The following is a 27,349-nucleotide window of genomic DNA, read 5'->3' as shown; positions in this document are numbered from 1 at the left end:
TTCTTAGTCTCAGTCTTCCAGCTACTGATTCAGTGACTTCTAGCTATGACAGCACTTAAAAATAGTCAGTGGCTGGAGACACAAATAGAAATCAAGTCCCTGGGGAATAAATAGAGACAGACCTCCAGGTTAAGTCTTGAGCAGAACCTCATTGGGATTTTGTGAGACCAATGACATGGATTTCTAGTACAGGAGACAAGGGATGTGTGTGCATGCATGTAAAGGGTCAATGAATTCCATCCTTAGGCTTCCAGACATTTATCCTAATGTTTATAGCAAGGGTGGGAACTTCAGATGCTGCAAGTGAATCCAGTCTTCTAGAGGGCCAATCTGGAAACAGACAGAAGCTGTTGTGTGCTACAGAGCTCAAACCAGAAGCCCTGTAAATCAAGCACCAACAGTATAGACTACCAAACGCTGGAGAAGCAAAGGGAGATGCAGGCCAATTCTCACTGAGATATATACAACACCATGATCATGCTAAACCTGGAAATAAGATGATCCCAAAATAAAAACAAACTCCTCTACAAATCTCCTCTGTTAAGACCTCCTTCCATATTGGTGGACACAAGGGAGTAAGGTGGATGAGATGAGGTGGGGGAACACACTGGCAGGGAGCAGACAGGGAAATGTTAGGCATTTAACCCATCCCATTCTTCTTTGGAAACAATCTCTCTTTCTCTCAGCACCCATCCTCCATATTCCTATGATGAGAAAAACATGGCATTTGAAATCCTATCCCCAAATACCACTATCTGGAATTGACCTGTAAACCGCTGAAGGACAGTGTCTCCAATTTCCAAAGCCCTCAGGCATTTCAAAAAGATACAATGGTTGATGCTATCAAATGCTGCTGTGAGGTCCAAAAGCACCAACAAGGGCACACACCACCCGCCAATGCTCAGGCAAAGGTCATCTACTAGGTGACCATAGCAGTCTCAATTCCATATCCTGCTCTGAAGCTGGTTTGAAATGGGTCTACATAACCTGTATCATCCAAGACTGCCTGGAGTTGGGAGACAACCGTTTAGAGCTTACGATTTGTATGTACTTTCAATACAAGTTTGGGTTTATGTGTCTAATATTTTCTGAAGAAGAGTCAAGACTCAGTCAAGACAAAGAAAAGCACAAGGAAAGGAGCATTTATGTTGTTCTCTACATATGTTTTGTTGTTAACTACCCTTGAGTTGACCCCCAACTCATGTTGACCCTGAGGATGAGTCATCTCTAAGACCTTCTATCTTCAACTGTTCTGCTTATGTCCTGTAGATTCAGGCCTATGACCGCCTTGATTGAGTCCAGCCATCTTGTGTGTGGTCAAACTATGGCAACCTCAGTTTCATCATCTTGGCTTCCAGGAAAAGTTCAGATTTGATTTGTTCTAGTCTGTTTTAGAAATAATTTGAAATACTGACTTTTAAGGCAACAGGCCTCTTTCTGACTTATATATGTAAGATCATTTAAAGTTATAGATGATATTCTAGCAACTGCAAACAGGAGAAAAATAAAAAGCCATCCAAGGAAAGCTTGACATCAATCCCAAGCTATCATTTCCTTTTTGAAAAATGGCTGGTGGATATGACATCGGGCCAGAGACCAAGCACACAAAACAGATCAAGGAAAATGTGGGCATGTCACAAACCTTCAGGGGAGGGAAAGGGAGAGGACTGAAAAATTCTACATTAATCAAATTGTTACAGCCAAATGCAAAGACTCTGTCAAACAGCAGCTGCCATGTGCCATTTTAAGGGCATCTTCTATGTGAGTTGCCGATCCCTCATGCATTAGTGAAATTACTTAGTAGGGGAAGAACAGCCCTCCTGCCAAATGTATTGTGCTCAACACCACACAGTGAGGAGACAAAAAAAGAATGCAATTTCCTTCCAACTTTGGGTAGATTGTCAAGAGAGAGAGAGAGAGAGAGAGGGAGTGCTTTGGCATTAAATACATTTAATTCAGTTTCCAAGGTCTTTTTCACACAAGGATTTTTTGCAGAAAAGAAGTGGGTTAGCACTGCCAAATAAGGAGCCTTTTTTACATGATGCTGCTGCTGTTCTATTTTCCAACTGGTGTAATTATGGTTTTCTCCACCAAAAACAATCCGTTTGTCAGCCTAGATCACAGTAGTTTAATATTTGTTTTTAAACTACTATGAAAGATTCCTTTTGGAAGTATCCCCATTTAGGGATCCAGTGAGTGTGTTTTGGGCATACAGTATGCTCTAACCCTGCATTCTCACTTTATTTCCACTAGCAGAGGCAGAAAGAAGGACTGGTTACACCATGAATGAAACCTTCTGTGGTTGCCACAATCTCCCCAATTATCGTGTTCTACCACTATAATGGTACAGCAGCAAGGGGCCCATTGCAGAGTGTTGAAGGGATGTTGCACAAGCACAATTACAATGTTGACTTTTTAAAGCAGGAAATTTAGGGCAGGAAAAATGATGACAACCTCCTAGAAAATAGCCAAATAAAGATATGGGGTCAGGATATGAGTGGGGAAAGTACAGGGCAGCCATTTCAAATTGCTCCCAAGCTATAGCACTGAAGATCAAAACTGAAGTGTGAAAGAAAAGCATTACAACCACAGTAGTATTGCAATGTGAAAAGGCTCTTCCTTTCCTGATGTAAATTTCTGTCTTTCTAGTATGCAACAAAAATCAGTCACACATTGTCAAGAACAGCCTTTATGTGACCAGAGTTCCTCCAATTGTTTTGGACTACAACTTCCATCAGCCTCAGTCAGGAATGGTCTATATAGACCATTCTTGACTGAGGCTGATGGAAGTTGTAGTCCAAAACAACTGGAGAAACTCTGGTCACATAAAGACTGGTCACATATATATCCATCCATCCATCCATCCATCCATCCATCCATCCATCCATCCATCCAATGGTCAATCCAAAACATCTGGAGACCCAGGCTAGGGATGTTGAATCTATGATCATACTGGTGTAGAAGCTACACTGTAGAAAATATACTCTAGAACCCCAAACACAGTCTATGCAAGCCTACTCATAAGTAAGAGATCAATAATACTGAGGCCATGTCTGCATGGGCCAAATAAAATGGCCTCCCCCCATCATCACTACTGCAAACTAGGTTCTAAAATGTCCCTTGACTCGTGCTAGGTCAGATTCATCCTGAGTCTTTTTTCACCATTACGCTAATCCTCTACCCAAGTGCTTCATTGCCCTGAGCTCCTCATAAAACCAAGGATATCATACTTTGCACCCAAGTAAAAGACACTTGGGAGCAACTATGTCAATTACCCAGGTCATCCTCTATTCTACAGATCAAACAAGGTATCAACAAAATTGCCCAATTCTTGCGAACGAAAAATCCTTCATTCAGGAATCCTTCTTGAATCATTAGTCTCTGGGGGTGGACCATTTTAATGGGTCCACTGCCCCTGCAGAGGTTACGAATCCCAGCAAATCTAAACTCTTGTCAGGTAGTGATCTGTCCATGACAACAGGTTCTTTCAAAACCCTCTACACCAAGATCACCATCATCCTGACCAGCAAAAACAACAACAAGAAGAGTGTGGCCTGCTACATATGTAGGGCCAGATATTAATTGAGAGAGGTCCATGGTTGCCACAGTAGCCATGAAATCTTGAGTTGGGCCTGAGGAGGGTGCCTCGGCACAAATGTTAAAATTCTCCAACACGATAAGTTTAGGGGAGATTAACATTACCTCTGACACTACTCTCAGCAATTCAGGCAGGGAGACATTTGGGTGGATGGTACACCAACAGAATCCCCATCTTGTCTCATTCCTCAGTTGTCAGTTGTATACACTCATACCTTAAAGAATGTCATACACGGTACTTTAATACGGGAATGTACTCATGATACATCACTACAGCTCCTGTTCCATGAATATCATATCAGATATGTATTCTAACAGAGTGACCCAGATCTGCAGCATTTGATCTCAAACTTAAGACTCCCAAACAATCAGGAGGTGCAGCATCACAACAGGCAAAAGAAGTTTCTGCTCTGCTGAAGAGTCTAGAGAAGAGTTATGCTATTTATACCAGGTCTGTCAAATACAGAGAGTTCATACACAGCTTGCCAGTTATAGGGGATAATGCTGTAAATCCCTGTTCCTCCTGTACCTAAAAGGAAGCCTGGAATCCAGACATAGATCCTTGACAATTCACTGGGTCAAAACCCACTCACTAGTCATGTGATTTCTTGTTCAAGTCCAGATCATACAGAACATGGATGGGAAATTATTACACAAAACTATGGCAGGTTCTGATTTAAAAGGGAAAGGATATAGTTTTACTTTATGAAAACTATGAACAATTAAAGGTGGACAGTCATCCCTTACTTCGCTCACATCCAGAGGACAAGAGAAGATAAAAGCGTTCATCTGTAACTTAGAATGAACTGCAGTTTTCCATCAGATCCAAATAAGAACAAAGAAAGAAAACAGGTTATAAATTCACAGTTCTATCCTCCTTTGAACAACCTAAATCTGAATTCTCCACAGTGTAAAAAGAAATGGAAAATCAAAGCTTTGAACTTCCCATCCTAATGCATGGGGAAGGGAGCTTGAAGGAGAGGAAACTGAGCCTCACCTCTCTGGCAACTCTCCCTTTCTTTTTCCAACATGGTTCAATGAAGTGCAACAATATTAGATCAAGGAGTCAGTGAATTCCAAACATTTTTGTCAAAGAGATACTCTAATCAACATTTAGGTAAAAAAAGATAATCTAATAAACAGACTACAGTTATGTGGCTAAATTTACATTGAAATTCCACTTGGGGGGCCTGCATGGAGATTATGCAAGCATGTGCATCTGGCATTCACCCCTTTGATGTCTTAGCTGTTTTGGCCTGGTTATTCATCTGATACCTGTTTTCTCATACAGCTTCATTTCTCATCAAGTTTAGATTTTTAGCTGCCTAAAAAAGGACAGGTTATTCAAGGCCACTGCATACACCTGCACAGGCACAGTTAACATGACAGGGAAAGATTGGCATTATTTTTTTCATTGCTAAATCAAGTTACATATATTCCTAAAGGAATGATATTTTGGCTGTCTCAACTTTTGAAGGATTTCACATTTATTTATTTATTTTATTTTGTATGCTGCCTTTCTACCAGAAAGGGACCTAAGGTAGCTCCTAATGAGAGTCAGTTTAAAAACCTTGGTGCCAACCAGGCTTCAGGGCATTCCATGAATAGGATGCAACAGCTGGGAAGGCCTATTTCTATCTCCCTGTATAATGTAGTGTATCCACTAGTGACACATGCAACAGGCCCTACCAGCAGACCTCAGCTCTCAGTAAACAACCAATTTACAGAAGACAATTTACTGATATAGAGCAGGTTGTAATAATAAGGAAGTACTCTGGTATTCTAACTACAATGTACTATGCGTACTGTTGTATATCTTGTTCACCCTCTGGCTTAGGAAGTGCTCTTGATTTTAACTGTGGTTAAGGAAATACCAAGTCTGGACCCAACCTCTATGGAAGAATTCCTAGAACATGTTTTATTACCACCTGCTCTTTGGCAGTGTCTCTCAGAACCTCCCTGCCTGCCTGGTCAGAAAAGCCCAAGTGATCTCGCCACTGCCACAACAGGGGAGGAAGTAGATAAAAACCCTGAAGGAACACTTTGTAGTTTTCCTTTGTGAAAGCTAATGCTCAGGAAGTCAACTCCTACAAAAGTTAGCAGGAATATCATCAGAGGTATCTAAACAGGAAAATAAGGAAGGTTCCATTGTTGGATCTGTGTCATTAAGAGTTCAGAGAAACCTCACTGTAGATTCAAATGATCAGAAAAGAATTCGTATTTTGTATAAAGATTTTGTATTAAAGATGTCTCAGATTTAAGCAAGATGAAAATACAATACTAGGTTATGCCTCAACCATGGTAGTTAAGTCTTTATAACAACTTATTTATCTTTCAAAATGAAAGGGAATACTTTTGTGCTATTCCTACTGAAGAGGACCTCACATAAGCAATAGAAATCACTTTATGTCCCCACACCAAATACATTTTCACAGTGAGAAGGAGTCAACTCAGGATAATAAATGCAGGGTTTAATTCCTAGCTTGGCCATGTAATCCACTGGATGACCTTGGGTAAGTCACATTCTCTCAGCCTCAGAAAAAGGCAATGTCAACCCTCCTCTGAACAAATTTTGCCAAGAAAACCCCATGATAGGTTCACCTTAGGTCACCGTAAGTTAGAAATGACTTGAAGGCACACAACAAGAAGTGTGCATGTATGAGCATGAGTTCAAGTTCCATGTCCATTTATGTAATGCCATGAATTTCATATGGAAAATCACCACTAATTCAAATAGTGATTTAGTGTAGCCTTTAGCCTTGGGCAAATCATGTGCTTTTACCCTCTGGGGGACAGCAAACCTCCTCTGAACAAATCTTGCCAAGAAAACCCATAGGGGTGCCATAAATTGTAAAATGACTTGAAGGCACATAACAACAACAAAAGCAACAACAATTACAAATGTCACAGAAAAAAGAAAACACATAAAAATAATTTGCAACATGACCAACAACAAAAACTAGCTATTGTCAGTATCCTTTATTTAAAATAAATGAAATTAGCACCCAAGAGTTTACCAGAGCCTAAAAAGGTGTTTTGTACAGCAACACCGCACATGGGAAGCCAGTAACAAAGAGCCAAGGTGTTCAGTGGTCAAATAAATTGCCACCAGTCACTCATCCTACACAATTTTAATGTCTCTCACTGTTGTTAATTCACACATTCAGCTACAATATCACATGTTTATGAGCACATGGTAAGATATGAGGTGGAGCTCCTATATGTGTGAACCAGTATCGAATGCCTCTTCATGAACCTTAATACATGAAGTTCTAATGTGATGCTGTCATATTTTCTTGAGCTGGGCTCAGAGAAAAATTAAGCAGTTTGGATGCTGCCTCAATCTTCAACCTCAAAAGAGAACCAAACTTTTAAACCCACCAAATGCTTCTCCAGTTCAGATCCAACTCTGAGACCAAGGATGATTCCCATCTCCCTTACTCCATCCCAATCATTCCTCCCTATCCCCAAAGGATCCTACCTGTCAGTCTACCAGCCCCAATATATGTCCCTCACCCTTTCTTTTACTTACTGATAAGCAAGGATAGCTTATCAGTAAGTGGTAGGTGGTGTGGAGAAAAGGGAAGGTTCTCCCTTCTTCCACCTCTCCCTCTGCTGTTTTTCTGTGCTACAAGGCAAGATACTTTTAGCCCCAAAATGTTATTTTTATTGGTTTGGGAGTTTTGGAATAGAATTAATAAGAAAAGTTACATTAAGAATTAAAATGGAGATGTATGTATGTATGTATCAGATTATCATATTTGGGTGGTATTTTGTAGCAAGATGATCAAACAGACTACACACCATACAATTTCATATTATCTCCTTAGAGGAATAAACTCCATCATCGCTTAATTAAAAATTAAGCAATTAGATTTGTTTACAACTAGTCGTCTGTGAGATGCATCTAGACTTTAAAAGAACTTGCTATTGGGACTTATAATCTAAGCTCTTCATTTTATTTTTACTGTCTTCTTTGTATTCTGTTTCTCATTTCGAGGCTGTAGCTAAGTCATGTCACATTTTTCTTTATACAGTTAGAATATCCCTTATCTGAAATGCTTTGGACTAGAAGTGTTTCAGATTTCTTGGATTTTGGGATATTTGCATCTACACAATGAGATAGTTGGAGATAGGGCCCAAGTCAAAACATTAAACTCATTTATGTTTTATATATACCTTATATACATAGCCTGAAAGCACAGTGGGCCTGCCATTTTGGCAGGCTAGCTATCTGAGGATTTGAGCACCCACAGATCACCATGGTCCATTTTATTCAATGCTGGTGCATACATGCAGGACATGCTGTCACAGCTGCCACTGGATAAAACAGGGCGCTGCTATCCATACTTTTTCCCATCTATGGGAGGCCCTTGAACCGAACCCCCTTGGATGACAATGGCATTTTTATACAATATTTTAAATAATTTTGTGCCTTAAACAAAGTTTGTGTACATTGAACCATTGAGCTTGTGGTGTCATGTTGGTGCTCAAAAAGGTTTAGATTTTGGAGCATTTCAGATTTTGGATTTTAAGATAAGGGATACTCAATATGTACAGAAACAGTCTTATTGTGACCAGTCTTCTTTTAATTCATCTTACTCCCCGATTTCCATCCAACATTCTCCTACTAAGATTATATTTATGATTTGATAATTCTACCCCACTTTTCATACCTCTCCACTGGTTGTTATTGTTTTCTTTTAATGAACCAGTAACATCATCATATTATGAATTTAGATCCTTAAGCCTTATATACAAAATATTCCCATTATTTATTCATTAAACAGCTGTGACTTTGAGTGATTATGAGAGATGATAGCACACAGTGGAAAACTGGTTTATTCCAACAAAATTCCCTAATCCCAAAGTAATTTGGGCAAAAGGAAGACTTGTTGCTGTTATGTGCCTTCAAGCCAACGCCAATTTATGGTGACTTATCACAGGATCTTCTTGGCAAGATTTATAAGGCCACCTGACGGGTTTCAATAGCTGAGTGGGAATTTGAACTCTGGTCTCCCAGAGACAAACCTCTAAACCATGCTGGCTCATGTACACAAATACATAAACAATAAATTCGGATGCACAACAGCAAAGCCCACTAGAGATGAAGAGGGGGAAAGATAAAAAGCCATCTTCTCCCAGGCTTTTCCACCACCATATCATCCCCAGTTGGCAGAAAGGAAAGGTAGGGTGGAGAGGGGAAGATATTTGGCAGGAAGCATCTTTTTCACTGAATAGCTTGGGCAAGCAATATTTTTTTTCTTCTTTCTTTCAGTTAGTCTCAATGGTGCTACCTCTCTACATACAATACTTTTTTCCTGACTGTAAGAGGATGAAAACTTTACTGAGGCTTTAGTCATGAATTGTCTCATTCATTTTCAGAACTTCTGTTTGTATTAAAACAGTATCCACCATTGAAGTTTTACCCACAGAAAAGGCATTTTAAAAATTTAAATGGACGGGTTCTAGACCAGATCAGGGCCAAACTTTGCCTGGAAGAGGATAACTAAACTGAGGTTGTGGTATTCTGGCCATATCATGAGAAGAAAGGATTAACTAGAAAATGCTTGGCAAAGTGAAGAGGAATAGGAAAAGAGGAAGACCAGATGGATAGACTCAATCAGAAAAGCCACGGCCCTGAATCTACAGGACTGAGCAGGGCAGCTGAGGTTAGGATTACTTAGACGTCTTTCATACAGAGTGTTGCTATGGGTTGAAGTCAACTCAAAGGCAGTCAACAAGAAGAAACATATTTACTGATGTTTTTACACATTATTACCGTTTTGATAATTTGTAAAAAGAATAATATGATATTAATATAATATTAATATTATAATATTAACATATTAATATAATGGTTCAAATCTTGCTTTCACACTCTGACTGCAAAGGGCAAACCTGATTAGCATTAACAATCGTTTGTGGTGTGAAGTAGAAGGCTTTCTTGGCCAGCATCCATAGTTTTTTGTGGGTTTCTCGGGCTATGTGGCCATGTTTAGAAGATTTTCTTCCTGACGTTTCGCTAGCATCTGTGGCTGGCATCTAGAAGATGCCAGCCATAGATGCTGGCAAAACATTAGGAAGAAAATCTTCTAGAACATGGCCACATAGCCTGAGAAACCCACAAAAAACAATCATTTGTGGTGATTCAAACAAATCTATACCAAATATAATATGGAATAGGGAGGAAAGGAATTCAGAGAGGAAGAACTATGTGCCCACAACACATTCTGAATTGCCTGATCTATACAAGAATTATCTGACGTCGGGTGTTTTCTTTCACTGAAAAATAGCATTGTTTCATGTTTTATTGAAAAAGAACACTGTTTCTCTCTCTCTCTCTCTCTCACACACACACACACAAAACAATGTTCTTTCCACAAATGCTACAAAATTTTTATATCTATCAATGTACTGCTCTTTAAAATACAAATTATGTCTAAGCATGTTGTGTGGTTAAAAAAAAAAAGAACAAAACCTGCAATATAAATGAAAATTTCCAACATAATTACTCACTTCCCTGAAAGGATTAAGTGTTTCCAGTCAGTGACAAAAAAGTATATGACTGACAGAGCAATAAATATTTTATTATACCTTTAATCCTCTTTTATTCTGACAAAGTGATTTATCTAGAATTACATGTGGACAGGATATCATTTATCAACTTTAAAATATAATGGAAATGTGTTACCATTCAGCCATGCTATGCACTCTTGGATGTACAGTCCCATACTGTTTACCAGTCTATGGAAACATCCCTTCTGCGCAACTTAAATGAACCAGGTCCGTATACATGCAAGAGCATAACAGCATATGTTTGTGCATCACCCACTCATTTCAGTGGAGCTTGCATTGGAGGGTCCTCCCATGGTGTGTGACTCAAGCTGGCTGTATTACAGGGGAGAAAATATTCAAAATACTTGCTCAACCTGCAGCATTCTTCTGTTTATTGTCTGCCAAATAATTGTTCATTCCTTTTAAAAGACTTAACTATTCAATAACTTTGTCTCCTTAAACTTGTGGTTCTCAAACTGTGGTGCAGGTCTCCCAAGAAGGGCACAAGACTTTGAAGCCCTGTCCCCTCATCCCTTTTTTTTTCCTGGAGGAGAAGTGAAAGGCAAAGAGGGTGCTTGGAGTGTCTGCCTGGGCAGGGGAGGAGGAGAGCAATTTCCTTATCAAATGTTAAAATTTTAACATACATGAAAGTGTGAATGAAAACACACCCGTTAAATGAACATTGTATTTTTATTTTTTTCAATTATTCCTCAGGGCCAAGCAGAGCATCTTTAGATATGCATCTGATGCCAAATATAGTCAGCGGTTCTCAAGCCATGGGTTGGGACTCCCACTGAGGGTGAGAGTTGCTCAAGGGGGAGCACAAGACTTGGAGGTTCTGATTCCCCTCTCCTCTTCCCAAAAAATATGAGGTGTCTAAAGAAACCAGGGTGGATGTACAAAGGGCTTTCAGATGAGTTGAATATAAGAAATATAAAAGGGGTAGGGGGGCTAAAGAAGAATGCAAACAAATAGCTAATACTTGTAGGAGGAAGGTCAGAACAAGTAAAGGTCAGAATGAGCTCAAGCTCACTAAGCAGGTTAAAAACAACAGAAAAGGTTTTTAGGCTATGTTCAGAGCAAGACAAAGAACAAAGAAATGGTAGTGTCACTGCATAGAGGAGATGGTGAAATGCTAACAGGGGACAGTGAGAAGGCTGTACCATTAAATACCTTCTTTGCCTCAGTCTTCTCTCCAAAAGAAAACAGAGTCCTAACTGGTGAAAATGGGATTAAACGTGCAATAAGATGACTGCAGCCTAGAACAGGTAAAGGGCAGTAAAAGAATACACAGCTTTGTTGTTGTTGTTTTGTGTCTTCTAGTCATTTTGGACTTATGACAGCCCTAAAGCAAACCAATTCTGTATTTTCTTGGCAAGATTTTCCCCAATCGGGTTTGCCTTTGCCTTCCTCTGAGGCTGAGAGAATATGACTTGCACAAAGTCACTCAGAGGGTTTCTGTGACTAAGTGGGGATTCAAACACTGGTCCTCTGAGTTCACCACGCAAGTCCCTATACCAGTGGTTCTCAACCTTCTTAATGCCATGACCTTTTAATACAGTTCCTCATGATGTGGTGAACCCCAACCATAAAATTATTTTCATCTCAGTTCCTACATTGGAAATGGTTTGACCCCTTTGTGGGTTGAACGACCCTTTCACAGGGGTTGCCTAAGACCATCGGAAAGGACCGCTGTGAAAGGGGTTGTGACTCACAGGTTGAGAACCACTGCCCAACACCATGCCAGTTTCTACCTACTTCTCTCAATGGATCTGTAACTGGCTGACATATAGAACCCAGAGAGTACCCACCAATGGTTGCTTTTCATCCTGGAGAGAAGTAACTAACAGGGTGGCTGAGGATTCTGTCCTGGGCCCAGTGTTGCTTTGCATCTCTAAAAATGACACAGATGATGAAACAGAAGGCATGCTTATTCAATTTGCAGATGACAACAATTTAGGGGAGGAGTAGCTAACACCCCAGAGAACAGGAAAAGAATTCAAAGTGACCTTGACAGACTGGAAATCTGGCCACAACTAACAAAATGAATTTCAACAGGGAGAAATATAAGTAACTATATCTGTGTAGGAAAAAGGAAACGTATAAATACAGTACGGGTGACACCTGGTTTGAAAGAACCATATGAGAGAAGGATTTAGGAGTCTTAGTAGACCACAAACTAAACATGAGTCAACAGGGCAGTGCAGCAGTCAAAAAAGATAATACAATTATGGGCTGCATCATCAACAGGAATACATTGCCCATATTGAAGAAAGTAGCAGCACCACTGTCTCCTGCTTTGGCCAGACCTCACCTGGAACAATGTGTCTTGTTCTGGGCTCCACAGCCCTAGAACGATACTAACAAATTAGAACATGCTCCAGAGAAGCATGACCAAAATGATGAAACTCTGGAAACTAGCCTTATGAGGAACAAGTTAAGGAGACAGATACATTTAGCTTGGAGAAGGGAAGACTAAGAAATGACAAGGTAGCCATCTTTAAATGCCTGAAGTGTTTCTCAAATTTTGTTTCTCCAGATGTTTTGGATTTCAGCTCCCAGAATTCCTGACTGTTGGTCCAAATGACCAGGGCTTCTGGGAGTGGAAGTCCAAAACACCCAGAGGACCAAAGTTTGGGAAACACTGATGTAAAAGTTGGAGGCAGCTTGTTTTCTGCTATTCCAAAGAATAGGGCATGAACCAATGGACTTCAAGTACAAGAAAAAAGATTCTACCTAATTGTTAAGAAGACCTTTTTTTACTTTATGAGTTGTTCAAAAGTTTGCTTCTGAGGGTAGTTAACTCTCTGTTTTTGGAGTTTCAAAGAGATGAACATGATTCTGGGGTGCTTTAGTTGTGCATGCCAGGGAGTTTGACTTGATGCCCCTTGTGGTCTCTTCCAACTGTAAGTATCCATGATTCTATTTTTCTAATGCTTTGGCCACTTGTCACTAAATGTCTTCTAGATAATATTTGCTCATCTGATACATAGCCCCCCCCCCCATTCATGGAGGTTAATGGCCACAGCCCTCCTGTGAAAGTGGAAAACTGTGAATATAAATAAATAAATAAATGCTGTGAATACAGTCAGCCCTTGGTATCTGCAGGGGATCCATTCCAGCCCCCCTCCCCCAGTCCTCCTGGCTGGGCTTCCTCTTTCTCACCTCCGTCCTTTAATTTCTGTCCAGCATTCAGCTGCACGCATTATCACATCCGCCCACCGCTCTGACCACATCTCTCCTGTGTTGGCATCCCTTCACTGGCTCCCCCTCCCTTTCCGCATTCAGTATAAGCTCCTGCTGTCGACATTTAAAGCCCTCCATGGACTGGCCCCTCCTTACTTATCAGACCTTCCCACCAGGGCCCTCCGTTCTGGTAGTCAAGGTCTACTATCTCAGCCCAGGATTTCCTCTGCCCCATCCCGGATTCGCCCCTTTTCACTTGCTGCCCCTCACTCCTGGAACCTTCTTCCCCCACAAGCAAGAGCCATCACTTCTTTAACCAGCTTCAAAACGGAATTGAAAACCATCCTGTTCAGAGAAGCCTTCCCAGGCATTGCATAATTGTCGCTTAATATTTGATGTTCTTTTGGTGCCTGTTTATCAAACCATTTCCTGTATTGCTATGTACTGTATATGCATTATCCTACTTGAGAGTATGTATTTTCCCTGGAAAATGATTAACCATCCATTATGAAGCCAAGCCCTCCGTCCAGTTCATCTGCCTTGGTCCAGGCCTCGGAGGTAGAGAGGAACTGCTGGACCTCTTACCCTTTTCCTCCACCACTCCCTTCTCCTTCTGTGTCATGTCTTTTTAGATTGTAAGCCCGAGGGCAGGGAACCGTCTAACTAAAAAGATTGCATGTACAGCGCTGTGTAAATTTACAGCGCTTCATAAATAAAGGTTAATAATAATAATAATACCAAAACCCACAGATGCTCAAGTCCCACTGACCCCAATGGCGGAGTGGCCATGCAGCTGCACTGCCATTGGGGACAATGGGACTCAAATCTCTTTTCTTCATCCCTCTCCAAGGCTTTTGCCCCAGGCTTGGCTTTGGGGCGGGGGTTGGAGCCCTGCCAGCCAGAGGAAGCCAAAGCTGGGCCCAGGGCTTGGGTCTCGGAGCCTGGAAATTCCTTCCTGGGTGTTCGGCCTGGGGTGGGGGCTCCTAGACCCAACCCCAGCCCCTGCTCCCTCCAGCCAATGGGGCTCTAGCCTCCGCCTCTGGGAATCCGAGCGGTTTACAACAGAGGGGATAATAGACAGCCAGCCTATTCTCTCCCTCACCGGCCGAAAGATGACAGTTATGGAGGGAGGGCGCTCTATCTTCAGGCTAGCCCCTGATGATGCTGGGCCAGCCTATTCTCTCCCTCAGAGGCCGAAAGATGACAGTTATTATTATTAATTTTTTTGCTATTTTTTCACTTCTCTGGGAATTTCTAAGTCCTACAACATGACTCTTTGGTCAATGCTTGCTGGAAGTTGACCACAGAATTATGATGAAGGACCCAGAGAGTCCTAAAGAGAACATATTAATTCAATCCACAAAAGGGAAACTGGTGAATGGGGGGGGGGGTGACTGTACTGCTGCCTCTGACTGAAGACCCAGTTTGAACCCCTGCAACAGTTTGGATTAGAAGCAAGACCTTTCCATACTGACACCTTCCTTGTGGAATATTGTCACACTGGACTTCCAGTAGCTTGAAGATCTGTCAGACCGAGGCAGAAAAGTGGAAACCTCCATAAAAATTAATGGACAGCTTTTCTACATATCAACACTGAAGCCATTTCACCAGTATATATTATTATTATTATTATTATTATTATTATTATTATTATCAGCTTTATTTATAAAGCGCCGTAAATCTACACGGCGCTGTACAAAACCAAGTAAAATCAAGAATATAAAAGCCTGCCTATGGAGTACAATCTAAAAGTTAAAGCAACAAATTAAAAACATCATATAAAACAAGTTAAAACAGCAATATCCACTATTGAGAGTCAAGCATCTGAACAACCAGGACATAATCACAGACTCCCTGGGAACGCTTCCCTAAACAATATGGTCTTTAACTCGGCTTTGAAGCTGGTTAGAGACATGTTGAGTCGTGCTTGTAAGGGGAGGAGGTTCCAGGAGTGAGGGGCGGCAAGCGAGAAGGGACGAATCCGGGACGGGGCAGTGGAAATCCTGGGCTGGGACAGGAGACCTTGATTACCAGAACGGAGGGAACGAGTGGGGGTGTAGGGAGAAAGTAGTTCGGAGAGATAGGGAGGGGCCAGCCCATGGAGGGCTTTAAAGGTGAGCAGAAGAAGCTTGTACCGAATGCGGAAGGGAAAGGGGAGCCAGTGAAGGGATGACAACAGAGGGGAGACATGGTCATACCAGCGAGTGAGTGAGATAATACGAGCAGCTGAGTGCTGAACAGAAATCAATGGATGGAGGTGAAACCCTGCCAAGAGAAGATTGCAGTAGTCGAGTCGAGAGACCACTAGGGCATGGACCAAAGTCTTTGCAGTAGAAGCAGAGAGGTATGGACGGATTTTGGAAATATTATAGAGGAAAAATCTACAGACCTTGGCTGTGGCCTGAATCTGAGGGATAAATGACAGAGAGGAGTTGAAAATGAAACCAAGACTGTGGGCTTCCTGAACCGGCTGAATAGAGATGTTGTTGACAGAGAAAGAAAAGGAATATTGAAGGGTGGGCTTAGGAGGGAAGACAAGAAGTTCCGTCTTAGACATGTTGAGCTTCAAATGCCAATGGAGCATCCAGCAAGAGACAGCTGTCAGACAAAATGAAACTTGCTGCTCAAGCCTTGGCGAAAGGTCAGAGGTGGAAAGATACAACTGGGTATCATCGGCGTACAGATGACAAGAGAAGCCGAAAGAGCTGATAAGTTTGCCAAGATACAGTGTGTATAGAGAGCACAAGAGGGGACTCAAAACAGAACCCTGAGGAACTCCAACAGACAGGGGAACAGAGGACAAAGTCTGACCACCCGAGACCACTGCAAAAGATCTATCTGACAGGTAGGATTTAAACCAATCGAGAAGCCAAGGTCAGAAAGTAAGTCAACTAAAAGACAGTGGTCCACAGTGTTGAAGGCCGCAGACAGGTCAAGGAGGACTAGCGTGGAATAAAGGCTATTCGCCTTGGCCCGCAGGAGATCATTTGGGATCTTGGTGAGGGCCGTCTCTGTGGAGTGCCGTGGGTGGAAACCAGACTGGAAAGGGTCCAAAATGGAGTTGGTTTCAAGAAACTCAAGACAGCGAGAGTAGACAACTCGTTCCAGAACCTTAGAAAGAAAAGGAAGAAGGGAAATCGGACAATAATTAGACAAGGAAGAAGAGTCGAGAGAAGGTTTTTTTCAATATAGGGGAAACTAAAGCGTGTTTAAAGACCGAGGGGAAGGAGCCAAAAGAGAGAGCTTAAAGATGTAGAGGAGGGAGGGCAAAAAAGAAGGAGCTATGGAGATTAGAAGACGAGAAGGAAATGGGTCAAGAGAACAGGTTGTGGGTTTGGAAGAGTTCAGCAGCGTAGAAAGTTCGTCCAGCGAGATGGGAGAAAACGCAGAGAATTTATTAGTAGGAGGAGTCAAGAAAATAGTGGTGGGAACCAAATCAGAAAGAGTCAACTTCGACCGAATGGTGGTGATCTTTGTAATTAAATAATTAGCAAAATTGGAAGGAGAAAATAATGAAGAAACAGGAGGAACAGAAGGTTTTAGCAGTGTGTTGAAGCAAGAGAACAAACGCTGCGGGCGCCTCTTGGTGCAGATCAATAGTTTATAATAGTTCTGTTTTGCTGTGGCTAAGGCGCGTGAGAAGGAAGAGAGAATGAACTTAAAATGGATAAAATCGGCCCACTCCCTAGACTTTCTCCAGAGACGTTTGGCCACTCGAGAGCAAGACCGGAGGAACCTAACAATGAGAGTGATCCAGGGATGAGGCCTAGTCATAGAGGAAGAGGAAGACACGCACGTGGATATATATTGCAAAAACTAATTAAATAAAGTAAGAACAAATCTTATCACAAAGGATAGGGTTCCTGACTGAATTTGGCAGAAACCTAGAGTTAAAAGAGTTCACCATTTTTGATTGTTAACTATTTTCTTGAAACAAATCACTCCAATTATAAAATGGTCTGGTTCTTCCACTAGTCAATACACCAGCAGTATTCACAGCTCAGGCAAGGAAGGGCATCATCCCTTCAGGCTACAGAATGGACATCATTACCACAGACCTACAGATGATTGCAACACTTGGTAAACATGTAGAAATGTTTGTGAATGAAGCAGATGCTTGCTACTTCTGCCTCTAGCATTTGCTTGCTTTGCAATGGTACCTTCCCACTGCAAAAACTTAAAGGGATATAAATATGTTGCAACTGATAAGTTCTTTCAACTTTGATCTCTGCCTTACCTCTGCAACCCAATTTCTTGTTTTCCTATTTACACATATTTTTTATCAAACTTATCACCATCTGCTACTCTCTACTTTATCTATTCCAGCTCCCAAGCTTCCATTGTTGCTGGATACCACTAAGTGACTGTGTACATAGTCCACATATTTCTATCTACTCAAAACCACTTTGAAACAGGTAAACCCCCTTCAAAAGGGCAATGGAAAATGACTGAGGAGGAAAGCAAGGGATGAGCTATAGCTCAATTAACACCAACAGCCAGGGAGTATGCAAGATCTGGAAAATAAGCAGTCTAGTGGCTTCCAGATCTTTTACACTGGATCTCCCATAATCCCTGACCACTGGCAACCCTTGATGGGGTTTATTGACATTGTATACTGTCTGCTCTAGACTAAGGCTCTTGCCTTTTTGCATTCAGAAGGACTATATCTGTTACAGAAGGATCTCAGATAGGAGAACTAGGAGAAAGTTTCAACTTGTCACTCTAGAAACTGCTTCTGGTCACAGTTCCCAAAACTAGTCTAGACAGCAGGTTAGTATAAATTGGATTCAGATTGTTTACAGAGTGTCTATTTTCTATCCAAGATGTTATTAACTAACATCACACTGGTTTTGCTTTTTAGCAACTCTATGAATGGAAGACTCTAGGACATTGTTGTTAATAGCCCTACTCAGGTCTTGCAAACTCAGGGTAGCCATCTCTCCCTTAAGCCAATCCACCTGCAGTGGTCTTCCTCTTCTATTACAGTCTTCAAATTTAACAAGGCATTTTCTATGTAACTACCACTACTACTCTGGAGAGCATGGTGTGAATCCTGGCTCGGCCACAAAAACCCCACTGGGTGATCTTGGTCAAGTCCCATTCTCTCAGTTTCAGAGAACAGCAATGGCAAGCCCCATCTGAAGAAACTTGCAAAGAAAACCCCATGACAGGTTAGTCTTAGGGTCACCATACAATAACAACAAACCACTACTGAAACTATGGATGATTGAATATCACTATTATCTTAAAGCCCTGCCCTGGCAGGACATGAGGGCAATACAAGTCAGTTGCATAAAACCAAGGAAGCTTTTGGAGTACATTTTTCTTCCACAACAATTCCTGCAAACCACTTTTGAAAACAAAAGGGAGTTTCAATTGTAAGTCATGGCAGAGTGCCATTTTCTCCACTGTTTTCTAGGGAATGTTAGAGATGTATGGGCTTCCTAAAACAAGAAGATCAGAAAAAAGGAGGCTGCTTAGGTGAAGGACAGCTTGTTCAGCTATTGTCAAGTAACTCATGTCAATGAAAATCCCAAGGGAGTTCTAGATGAACTATATAGACAGGTGGTGAGGTGCAACTGGCCTAAAGAAAAGAAGTAGGGAGGACCATCAGTATTTGGGGGGGGGGAGAGATCTGAGTCATACTGGAAATGCTTTCACGTCTTACAATTCTTTCTCAGACATAATTTTCAAAACAAATTAAATGCAATCCATTTAACAAGCCCAGAACAGAGTTATTAACTTATAGCATAAAATATCAAAATAGAAGTGACAGCATATCTATAACAGAATGCTTCATGAACTGAGAATGGATTAAGGAACTACAGAAAAGACAGACACACGCCATCCCAGAATCCCCACTGCATATGCTAGCGTTCCATAGGTAGAAGTAAAGAAGATAAATCTATGTGGCAAAGGCTTCCCTGAAGGCAGAAGGTCTGATTTTCTAAGAAATCAATGGCAAAAAGCAACAACAATAAATATGCGCTGAGCCGTTGCCTAAAGCTACTCTTTGGCTCCTGGTCAAGCAGTGATGAAACCTTCCATACCTTTGGATTGAGACACTGTTATCTCAGTGATTATCATCTCCAGAAGAAATCTGAAATGCCTTTATTTCTCAGATTTTATTTACTGTCACAAGTGATTATGCATGCCAGCTGAATACAAAACTGAAACCGATTAAAACGTGTCTCTAGCATTTCCAACAAACAGCTGACACAAAATTATATACAGTAACGTGACGGCAGACCTACCCTTAAACCGCCTGGATGTTCACACCTTCCTTTAAAAAAACTAACAAAAACTTTTAACATAGCATCAGTATTGACTCAAACACTGAGGAGTATTTTGCATATGACTCAGGTTATTGCAGTACAAGCAAACCCTGTTTCCACAGTTCTTTATCACAGGGATTAAAATGTCTTCTCTTTTTTACTGATCTGAAAACATAATCACTGTCTGTTACATAGTCTTGACAGCAGTTGCAGCAAGTCAGGATGGCTTTCAATGGGCCAGATATTAAGCAGCTGAGTCACCCAACAATTTGGTTCTGGTACACCAAAGAGGCCAAAATCACTGGACAGAGGGGTCCACTCCCTTTCTTAACTTAAACAGGCTGCGTCTTAAGAGTGGAGCATCACCCAGCAATGTACAAGTGTGGCTGAAAAGCCCTGAATTCAGGCCTCACCAAGCACAATCCCCAGGCTGAAGCACAAAACTGGCAACACCGGTAATTTGTCCATCAAAAAGCTGGAGGTGTTCACAAAAGAAAGACTTGCCAAGCCAGTAATGTCTGGATCTGGTTCCCAAGCTCAAGTATAATAGCAGTCTGAAAAAGATACCATTCGGAAGCTGGGCTTTTCCCCTCCAGCAAAGAAGGAAAATATGGTAGTTGGATAAAGCACCCTGCCATATGATAAAAGAATGCAGGCAATATCTAAGTCAGGAGAGGTGTTACTAAAGATTCACAGAATCATAGAATCCTCAAGTTAGAAGAGACCACAAAGGCCATCCAGTCCAACCACCTGCCATGCAGGAACACAGAATCAAAGTACACCCCACAAAAGATGGCCATACAGACTCTGTTTAAAAACCTCTAAAGGAGACTCCACCACCTTCAATAAGTTCTTATTGTTGAGGTGCAATCTCTTTTTCTGTAGTTTGAATCCTATTCTCTGGAGCTGCAGAAAAAAAGCTTGATCCATTCTCAATGTGATACCTCTTCAAATACTTAAACAGGGCTATCATATCACGTCTTAACCTTCTCCCTGAATCTTTCCTCATAGGTCTTTATGGTTTCCAGGCTCTTCACCATTTTGATCACTCTTCTCTGGACACACTCCAGCTTGTCAACATCCTTTTTGAACTGCGGTGCCCAGAACTGGACACAGTATTCCAGGTGGAGCCTTACCAAAGTAGAATAGAATGGTACTATTATCCTTCAATCTACACACTATACCTCTATTGATACAGCTTAGAATCACATTAGCTTTTTTTAGATGCTGCATCACACTGTTGACTCATGTTCAACTCTCACCATCACTTTCAACACACTACCCAGAAAAAACAACAACTTTAGTTTCTAGTTTGGGCAATTGTACAATGCGTAGTGGAGGCGCACCTATGGAGTGTGTAACAGTCTTAATAACCTACACCTACACCAGGAAAATGTTCCTTATTTCAGTTTCCATGCCAAAGAGAAGAGCCTTCTGCCTGCTCCACAGTTTCAGAGAACTCATTCCTAGAGGAGTGTCCGGGGAGAGCCAATGTGGAATGTGGTTCATTTAGCTTGGGAAGGCCCATGTTCAAATTCTGACTCAGCCCTAGAAAAGTCACAACCTTTCAGTACAACCTAGCCAAACGCAGTTATAAGAGGTACAATATGTTAACCTTGAGCTCCTTGGAAGAAGAAGTGTGATGACAAAACAGAATAAAGTCCACTCATTGAGAACTTCAAGGAACCCACCAAGCCAAGCCTCCTGAAGATGTCACATTCCTGCATGTAAGACTCACAAGACGTTGCTGGTGTGGTTGACAATCAGACTCTCAGAGAGGTCACAAGCAGATTCTCTCCATACATCCCCCACAATGTCAGTCCTCACCCTCCATATCTATAACTCTGGAGATCAGGGTTTGATTCCCAGCTCAGCCATGAATCCCACTTGGGATTCACATGCTCTCAAACTCAGGGGACGGCACTGGAAACCCTGTGACAGAGTCACTATAGGATTGCCATAAGTCAGAAATGACTTGGAAGCACACAACAACAAGACCCCACCACTGATACTAGGTACGGGTTCAATGGCAAAAGTCAGACATACAGAGGGAGGTTCACACAGGCATGTCAGCCATTTACTCCAGATAAGTAGGAAGGAGGGGTTCACACACTTGAGGTAACAGTCCACCACTGGTGGCCAACACTCATGTGTGGAAAGCCTCCAAGGCAGGGTGACCAGATATCCTCCTTTTCCAAGATATGTCCTACATTTCAGTCTTCTGTCCAGGAAAAATTCCAAAATGTTCTCCATTTGGAGCATGATCAAGAAACATGAGTTTATATTCATTTAGGTGTTTGTAGCTTTTAGTTGGTCATGCCCTACTTTTTTCATGAATGTTGTGCTTTTTGCAGTGCTTTGTCCTCTTATGCAGAGAGGACACTTGGTCACCCTGCTTCAATGACAATGTCACCAACTGATATTTCCAATCACTCCCATCGCCATCCAGCCAGTTCACATGCCAAGCAGCAAAGCCACATGAGCATGGGAAACCAAGTGCATGAGAAAGGAAGGCTGTGCATCCCCACCGACGAAACTCACTCACCCACCCAATGGCTGAGTGGGGATTTGAATCCTGGACTCCAGAAGTGGAGCCAACTGAAGGTTACCAGAGATCCTCCTCTTCCAGAACATGTCCTACCTTTCCATCTTCTGTCCGGGAGGAATTCCAAAAAGTCCTCCCTTTGATGCAGGACCAAGAAGAATGTATTTATATTTCTAGGAGTGTTTTTCCCCCCACTTTTTATTTGGTCATGATTTCCCTTTTTCTGGAATGCCCTCCATTTCGAACAGCCTTATCCTCCTCTGCTGGTGAGGAGGACACCTGGTCTCCCTGCATTCAGTGGCTTCCCACATTCAGCTGCCTGAGCCACAAGGGCATGGGAAATTAAGTACAACCAGCCCTCCATATCCATGGATTCTTTATCCACGGATTCAATCATCCACGGTTTGAAAATATCAACTTATTCCCGGGGAAAAAAGGGCTTGATTTTGTCACTGTATGTAAGGGACACTATTTTACCATCCCACTGTATGTAAAAGGACTTGAGCGTCCGTGGATTTTGGTATCCATGGGTTCTAGAACTAAACCCAAGCAAATACCAAGGGCCCACTGTTCATCGGAAAGGAAGGCTGAACGTCCTCCCACACGTCCTCCATCTCCACCTTCTGAAGGTGCTCCAAATGGAAGACAGTTTGGGATCCCTCCTGGACAGGAGATGGAAAGGGAGGACCTCTGGAAAAGGAGGACCTCTGCTCACCCTGAATGTGCTGCTTAGCCATGCTTTGAGTGGAGGACCCTTCGGGATCCCTCCTGGACAGAAAAGTTTGTATACAAGATATATATATATATATATATATATATATATAAAGGGAAAGGAAGACACCTTGGAAAAGGAGGGACATCCTGGAAAAGTCCTTCTTGGGCTTTGACTGCCGTGGCCCAAGGCTATGGAATTCTGGGAGTTGGAGTTTTCAACACACTACCCAGAAAAAACAACAACTTTAGTTTCCAGTTTGGGCAATTGTACAATGCGTAGTGGAGGCGGACCTATGGAGTGTGTAACCGTCTTAATAACCTACACCAGGAAAATGTTCCTTATTTCAAACTCCAACTCCCAGAATGCCATAGCCGTGAGCCAGAACAAGTGAAAGCGCTGCCAAACCGGGGGTTATTGCTCCAGTGTGGATGCAGCCACCTCAAAGAGGCCCAGATCCGGGCTTACTTTCTCCTTCTTGGCGGTGCCTCCTCCTTCTCCTTGCTCGGGGGCTGCCTTGTGGAGCTTGGGGCCGGTGGGGCTCCAGGTGAGCGGTGGCCCTCCTGTTGCTGCTCCTCCCGCTCCTCCTTTCCCTGCTGCTGCTGCTGTCGCTGTCGCCGCCTCGTTGCTCTCGATCTTGATCAGCCGGTGTTTCGGGGAGATGTACTTGACCGGCTCGGGCGGCGTGGCAGAGGCGGGCCGGCGCTCGCTCTGGCTGCGGAAAAGCTGCTGCGGCGAGGAGGAGGAGGAAGAGGAGGAGGCATTGGGGCCATTGCTCCCTCCTCCTCCTCCTCCTCCGCAGCAAGAGGAGGCTTTGGGGGTCTCCGCCAGCAGCTCTTCGGGGGCGCAGTACTCCGCCCGGCAAAGGGCTCTCAGTTTGCGCAGAGAGGAGCCCGGCCCGCTGTAAGGGTCCTCGAAGTCGCGCTCCTTCTGGGCCCGGTAAGCGCGGAGCAGGTCGCTGGTGTCGTGGCGGGGGAAGCAGGGCGAGGTGTGGTGGTGGTTGTGATGGTGGTGGTGGTGCTGGTGGTGCCCTCCGCTTCCGCCTCCTCCTCCGCTTCCCGCGGTCCCATTCCGCTTCTGGTCCCGGTAGTCCGGCCGCGGAGGCTGAGGGGGGCTTTTGGTCTTGTTGTTGCCCAGGCTGAAGTATTTATTCAGCCATTTGGCCATGGCTCTCCCTCTTTGCTCCTCTTAAGCCTCCATGAAGCCCTCCAAAAGGAAGGGTCAGGGTCCGGGCGCCTTGGCTCGCCTTCCTCCTCCTCCTCCTCCTCTTAAGCCTCCATGAAGCCCTCAAGGAAGAAGCCCTCCAGGGTCAGGACGCCTTGGTTCCCCTTCCCCTCCCTCGCCCTCCTCCTAAGCTTCCATGAAGCCCTCCAGGGTCAGGACTCCTCGGCTCTGGCCGGCTCCAGCCCCGCCGCCATGGGAGCCCAAGCCTCTGCTCTTTCCCCTAATTCTGCCCCTCAAACTTTTCTCTCCTTCGCAACTTGGCCGAGTTGGGCTCCAGGGGCCGCAAAGGACAACTCCTCCCTGGAGCCCTTCCTTCCTTCCTTCTTTCCTTCCCTGCCTTTCCTCTCCTTCCTTCCTTCTCTCCTCCTGGGCTCCTTCTTCCCTGCCTCTCGCAGCAGCAGAGACCCAGCCGCCGAGGAGGAGGAGGAGGAGGAGGAGGAGGCGGGCTCCAAGGCGGGGAGGGGCTTCCCTAATAGTCCTCCTCTCTCGGCTTTGGATGGGAAGAGGACTGACCAATCAGGAGCCTCCCTGGTGCTGCCTCCTCCTCCTCCTCCTCCTCCTCCTCCCCACAAACTCCCTGACCCTTAGTCGGCTTCTCTCCCTTTGGGCGGGAAAGAGGGATTCCCAGACCCAAAAGGGCTTCAGAAGGACACTCACGGGGAACCCTAGCCTTCTCCTTTTCCAGGATGTGTCCTGCCTTCGGTCCCAAGGCTACTTTGTAGAGAGAGGTCTCCTAGCCCCTTCCAGACTCACTGACAAGAAAGAAGTTGGCAGACAGGAGCTTTCCTGGACTTCAGTCTACTTCCTCAGATGCATATCATCATCATCATCATCATCATTATTATTATTAGTCAAATATATAACCTTGTTATTCTGTAGCATCAGTACCTCGAGAGATCTTGTAGCCCCTTTGAGACTGACTGAAAGAAAGAAGTTGGCAGACAGGAGCTTTCCTGGACTTCAGTCTACTTCCTCAGATGCATATCATTATCATTATCATTATTATTATTATTATTATTAGTCAAATATATAGCCTTGTTATTCTGTCGCATCAGTACGTCGAGAGATCTTGTAGCCCCTTTTTGAGACTGACTGAAAGAAAGAAGTTGGCAGCAGCTTTCCTGGACTTCAGTCTACTTCCTCAGAAACATACTATTTTGTTGATAAAGTCAGCTGACTAAGCAATAAAATTTGTTGTTGTTGTTGCATATTGTTACTATTCTTCAAAGATATAGCCATGTTAGTCTGTAGAATCAGTATGTAGAGAGATCCTGTAGCACCTTTGAGATTCACTTGAAAGAAAGAGGTTGGCAGCAGGAGGTTTCCTACTGGACTCGAGTCTACTCAGATTTACAGTACAGTCGGCCCTCCTTATATGCGGATTTGCCATGCGTGGATTTGAGCATACACTCATGGCAAATCCAGGGAAATTGTCCCCAATGGGGGCACGCAGGCACGCGCACCACCATTGGGGACAAAAGTCCCTCTCCTCCCCTCTTTCCCTCCCTCCCTCCCTCCTACCTATCTACCTACCCTCCCTCCCTCCCTCTTCCCACTTACCTGCTCTGTCGCCGCGCCGCCGCCTCCTCTTCCGCCGCCGCAGTTCAACGGCCAGGTGCTGCTCATGGAGGCCACAGGGATGTAGCTAGGATTTTAGGAAGGGGGGGGGGTCCAGACTAAGTGCCACCATTATAATGGGGCTTGAGTGCGGCAGCGCAGCAGCACACACCATTCATTTTTCTAATGGAAGGGGGGGTCCGGACCCCAAGAACCCCCCCCCCCGGCTATGTCCCTGGAGGCCAAGAGGCGTCCAGGCTGCACCCAGCTCTTTTGCGGTGGCGGCGGCAAGGAGGACGAAGCTTGGCCTCATCCTCGCCGCTGCCACCGTACAAGGTCCGGCTGCCTCTGGGCCTCCAAGCTGCAGCCGGCCCTTGAACCGCGGTGGTGGAGGAGGAGGATGAAGCTAGGCTTCGTCCTCCTCGCCGCTGCTGCGGAAGAAGGGCCGGGGCCCGGGGTCAACCTGTCCCTGCGGTGAGAAACATATTTCCCCTTCACACCTCTTGTTCAGCAGGACATACTGACAGATGGTGTAAGGAATAGTGTGTAACCCAAAATGCAAGGGTCTCAAGAGGGCACCCACACTTAATATCCAAATAGGGGGATTTTATTAGCTCAAATGACAGCAGCTGAGATGGCTCGGGCAACTAAAGCAGGGATGAAGCCTGTGTATCATGGTTCCAATAAACAGGACTCCAGAGTGTAGGTTCAATAGCGCCATAGAGCCGTGCCCCTGCAACTATGGCACCCCTTGGAGGATGCAAAAAGGAACTGCTTTTTGGCTCCTTTTTGTGCCCTCCAGAGGCCAGATTGGGGCTGCAGTGTGAGGTTGCCATGACCGCGATCTGGGCAAGAAAGGGGTGGCCTCCCTCTGCCCCTGTACAGCCTCTTAAAGGGGTTTTCACAGGGCTATACCATATTGATTCCAGACATGTAGCTCAGTGGACACTGAGATGGGAAAAGGCTCAGCAGCAGCCTTAGGATTGTGGCATGGCCAGTTTATGTTGAGAAGTCAGGTGAGATACTGATAGAGTGCCTGTCTGGCTTCAAACAAGAACAAATTGGGGGTGACTGGGCAGGCATATTTATAGGACAAACATATCCAAGAGAAGGCTTGGGGACATGAACGGATTTCCTGGAGGGAAGAATGAGCAATTAAGTTGAGAATGGTTGGACTACCAGTGTAAATGTCATTGGATGAAAGAGTATTGCTCTTGGAGGGGAGTGCACTTGGATTTCTTTCACGTGTAAACACAAGGTTTATCGTCCACCATCACTCCTATCAATGCAGGGATTATGCAGCTTCTGATCTTGATCACCCTCTCCTGTCTACATGCACTTGAGCTTCCCCATGCTAAGCATAGTGGATCTCCTTGTATAGGACAAGGCAGTCTCTCGCATTGGGGTGGCCTTGCATCTGTATGCTCCAGTCATCCCTCTGTGATATCCATTTGATATTGGCACAGAGGAGGTGTGCAGAGACCTTGAAGTAGCAGATGGAAAGAAGGAGAACTTTAATTTAGAATGGAATGGAAATCAAAAGATAATTCCAGAAGCAGAACAATAGTATTCACAAAAGGATAACACCTGAATGACTTCCGAGACAATATTACCCATATTCCATAGCTCCGCTATGTCCCACTTACTAATTTTCAAAAATGCTTTCTGGCCTGGTTTTGATTTGTTGGATCTTAT

General features: G+C 43.7%; 1 protein-coding gene across 2 annotated transcripts in view; it reads right to left on the bottom strand.

Annotated features, from left to right (window-relative positions):
- SHB (SH2 domain containing adaptor protein B) overlaps nucleotides 1-24,548 on the bottom strand; it is a 196,836-nt gene extending 172,288 nt beyond the window's left edge. For both annotated transcript variants that reach the window (XM_089488758.1, XM_089488759.1), the window contains exon 1: nucleotides 23,342-24,548. In XM_089488758.1, coding sequence (XP_089344884.1) covers nucleotides 23,342-24,040 — 699 coding nt within the window. In that variant the 5' untranslated portion in view covers nucleotides 24,041-24,548. The remainder of the gene's footprint in view (nucleotides 1-23,341) is intronic.
- Between the last annotated feature and the right edge of the window lie 2,801 nt (nucleotides 24,549-27,349).

Source organism: Sceloporus occidentalis, unplaced genomic scaffold, assembly GCF_023333645.1.
Source record: "Sceloporus occidentalis isolate IW3139 unplaced genomic scaffold, rSceOcc1.0.p SCAF_1, whole genome shotgun sequence".
Taxonomy (NCBI): domain Eukaryota; kingdom Metazoa; phylum Chordata; class Lepidosauria; order Squamata; family Phrynosomatidae; genus Sceloporus; species Sceloporus occidentalis.
Note: the sequence above shows the minus strand (reverse complement) of the source record. Positions and strands in the feature narration are given on the sequence as shown.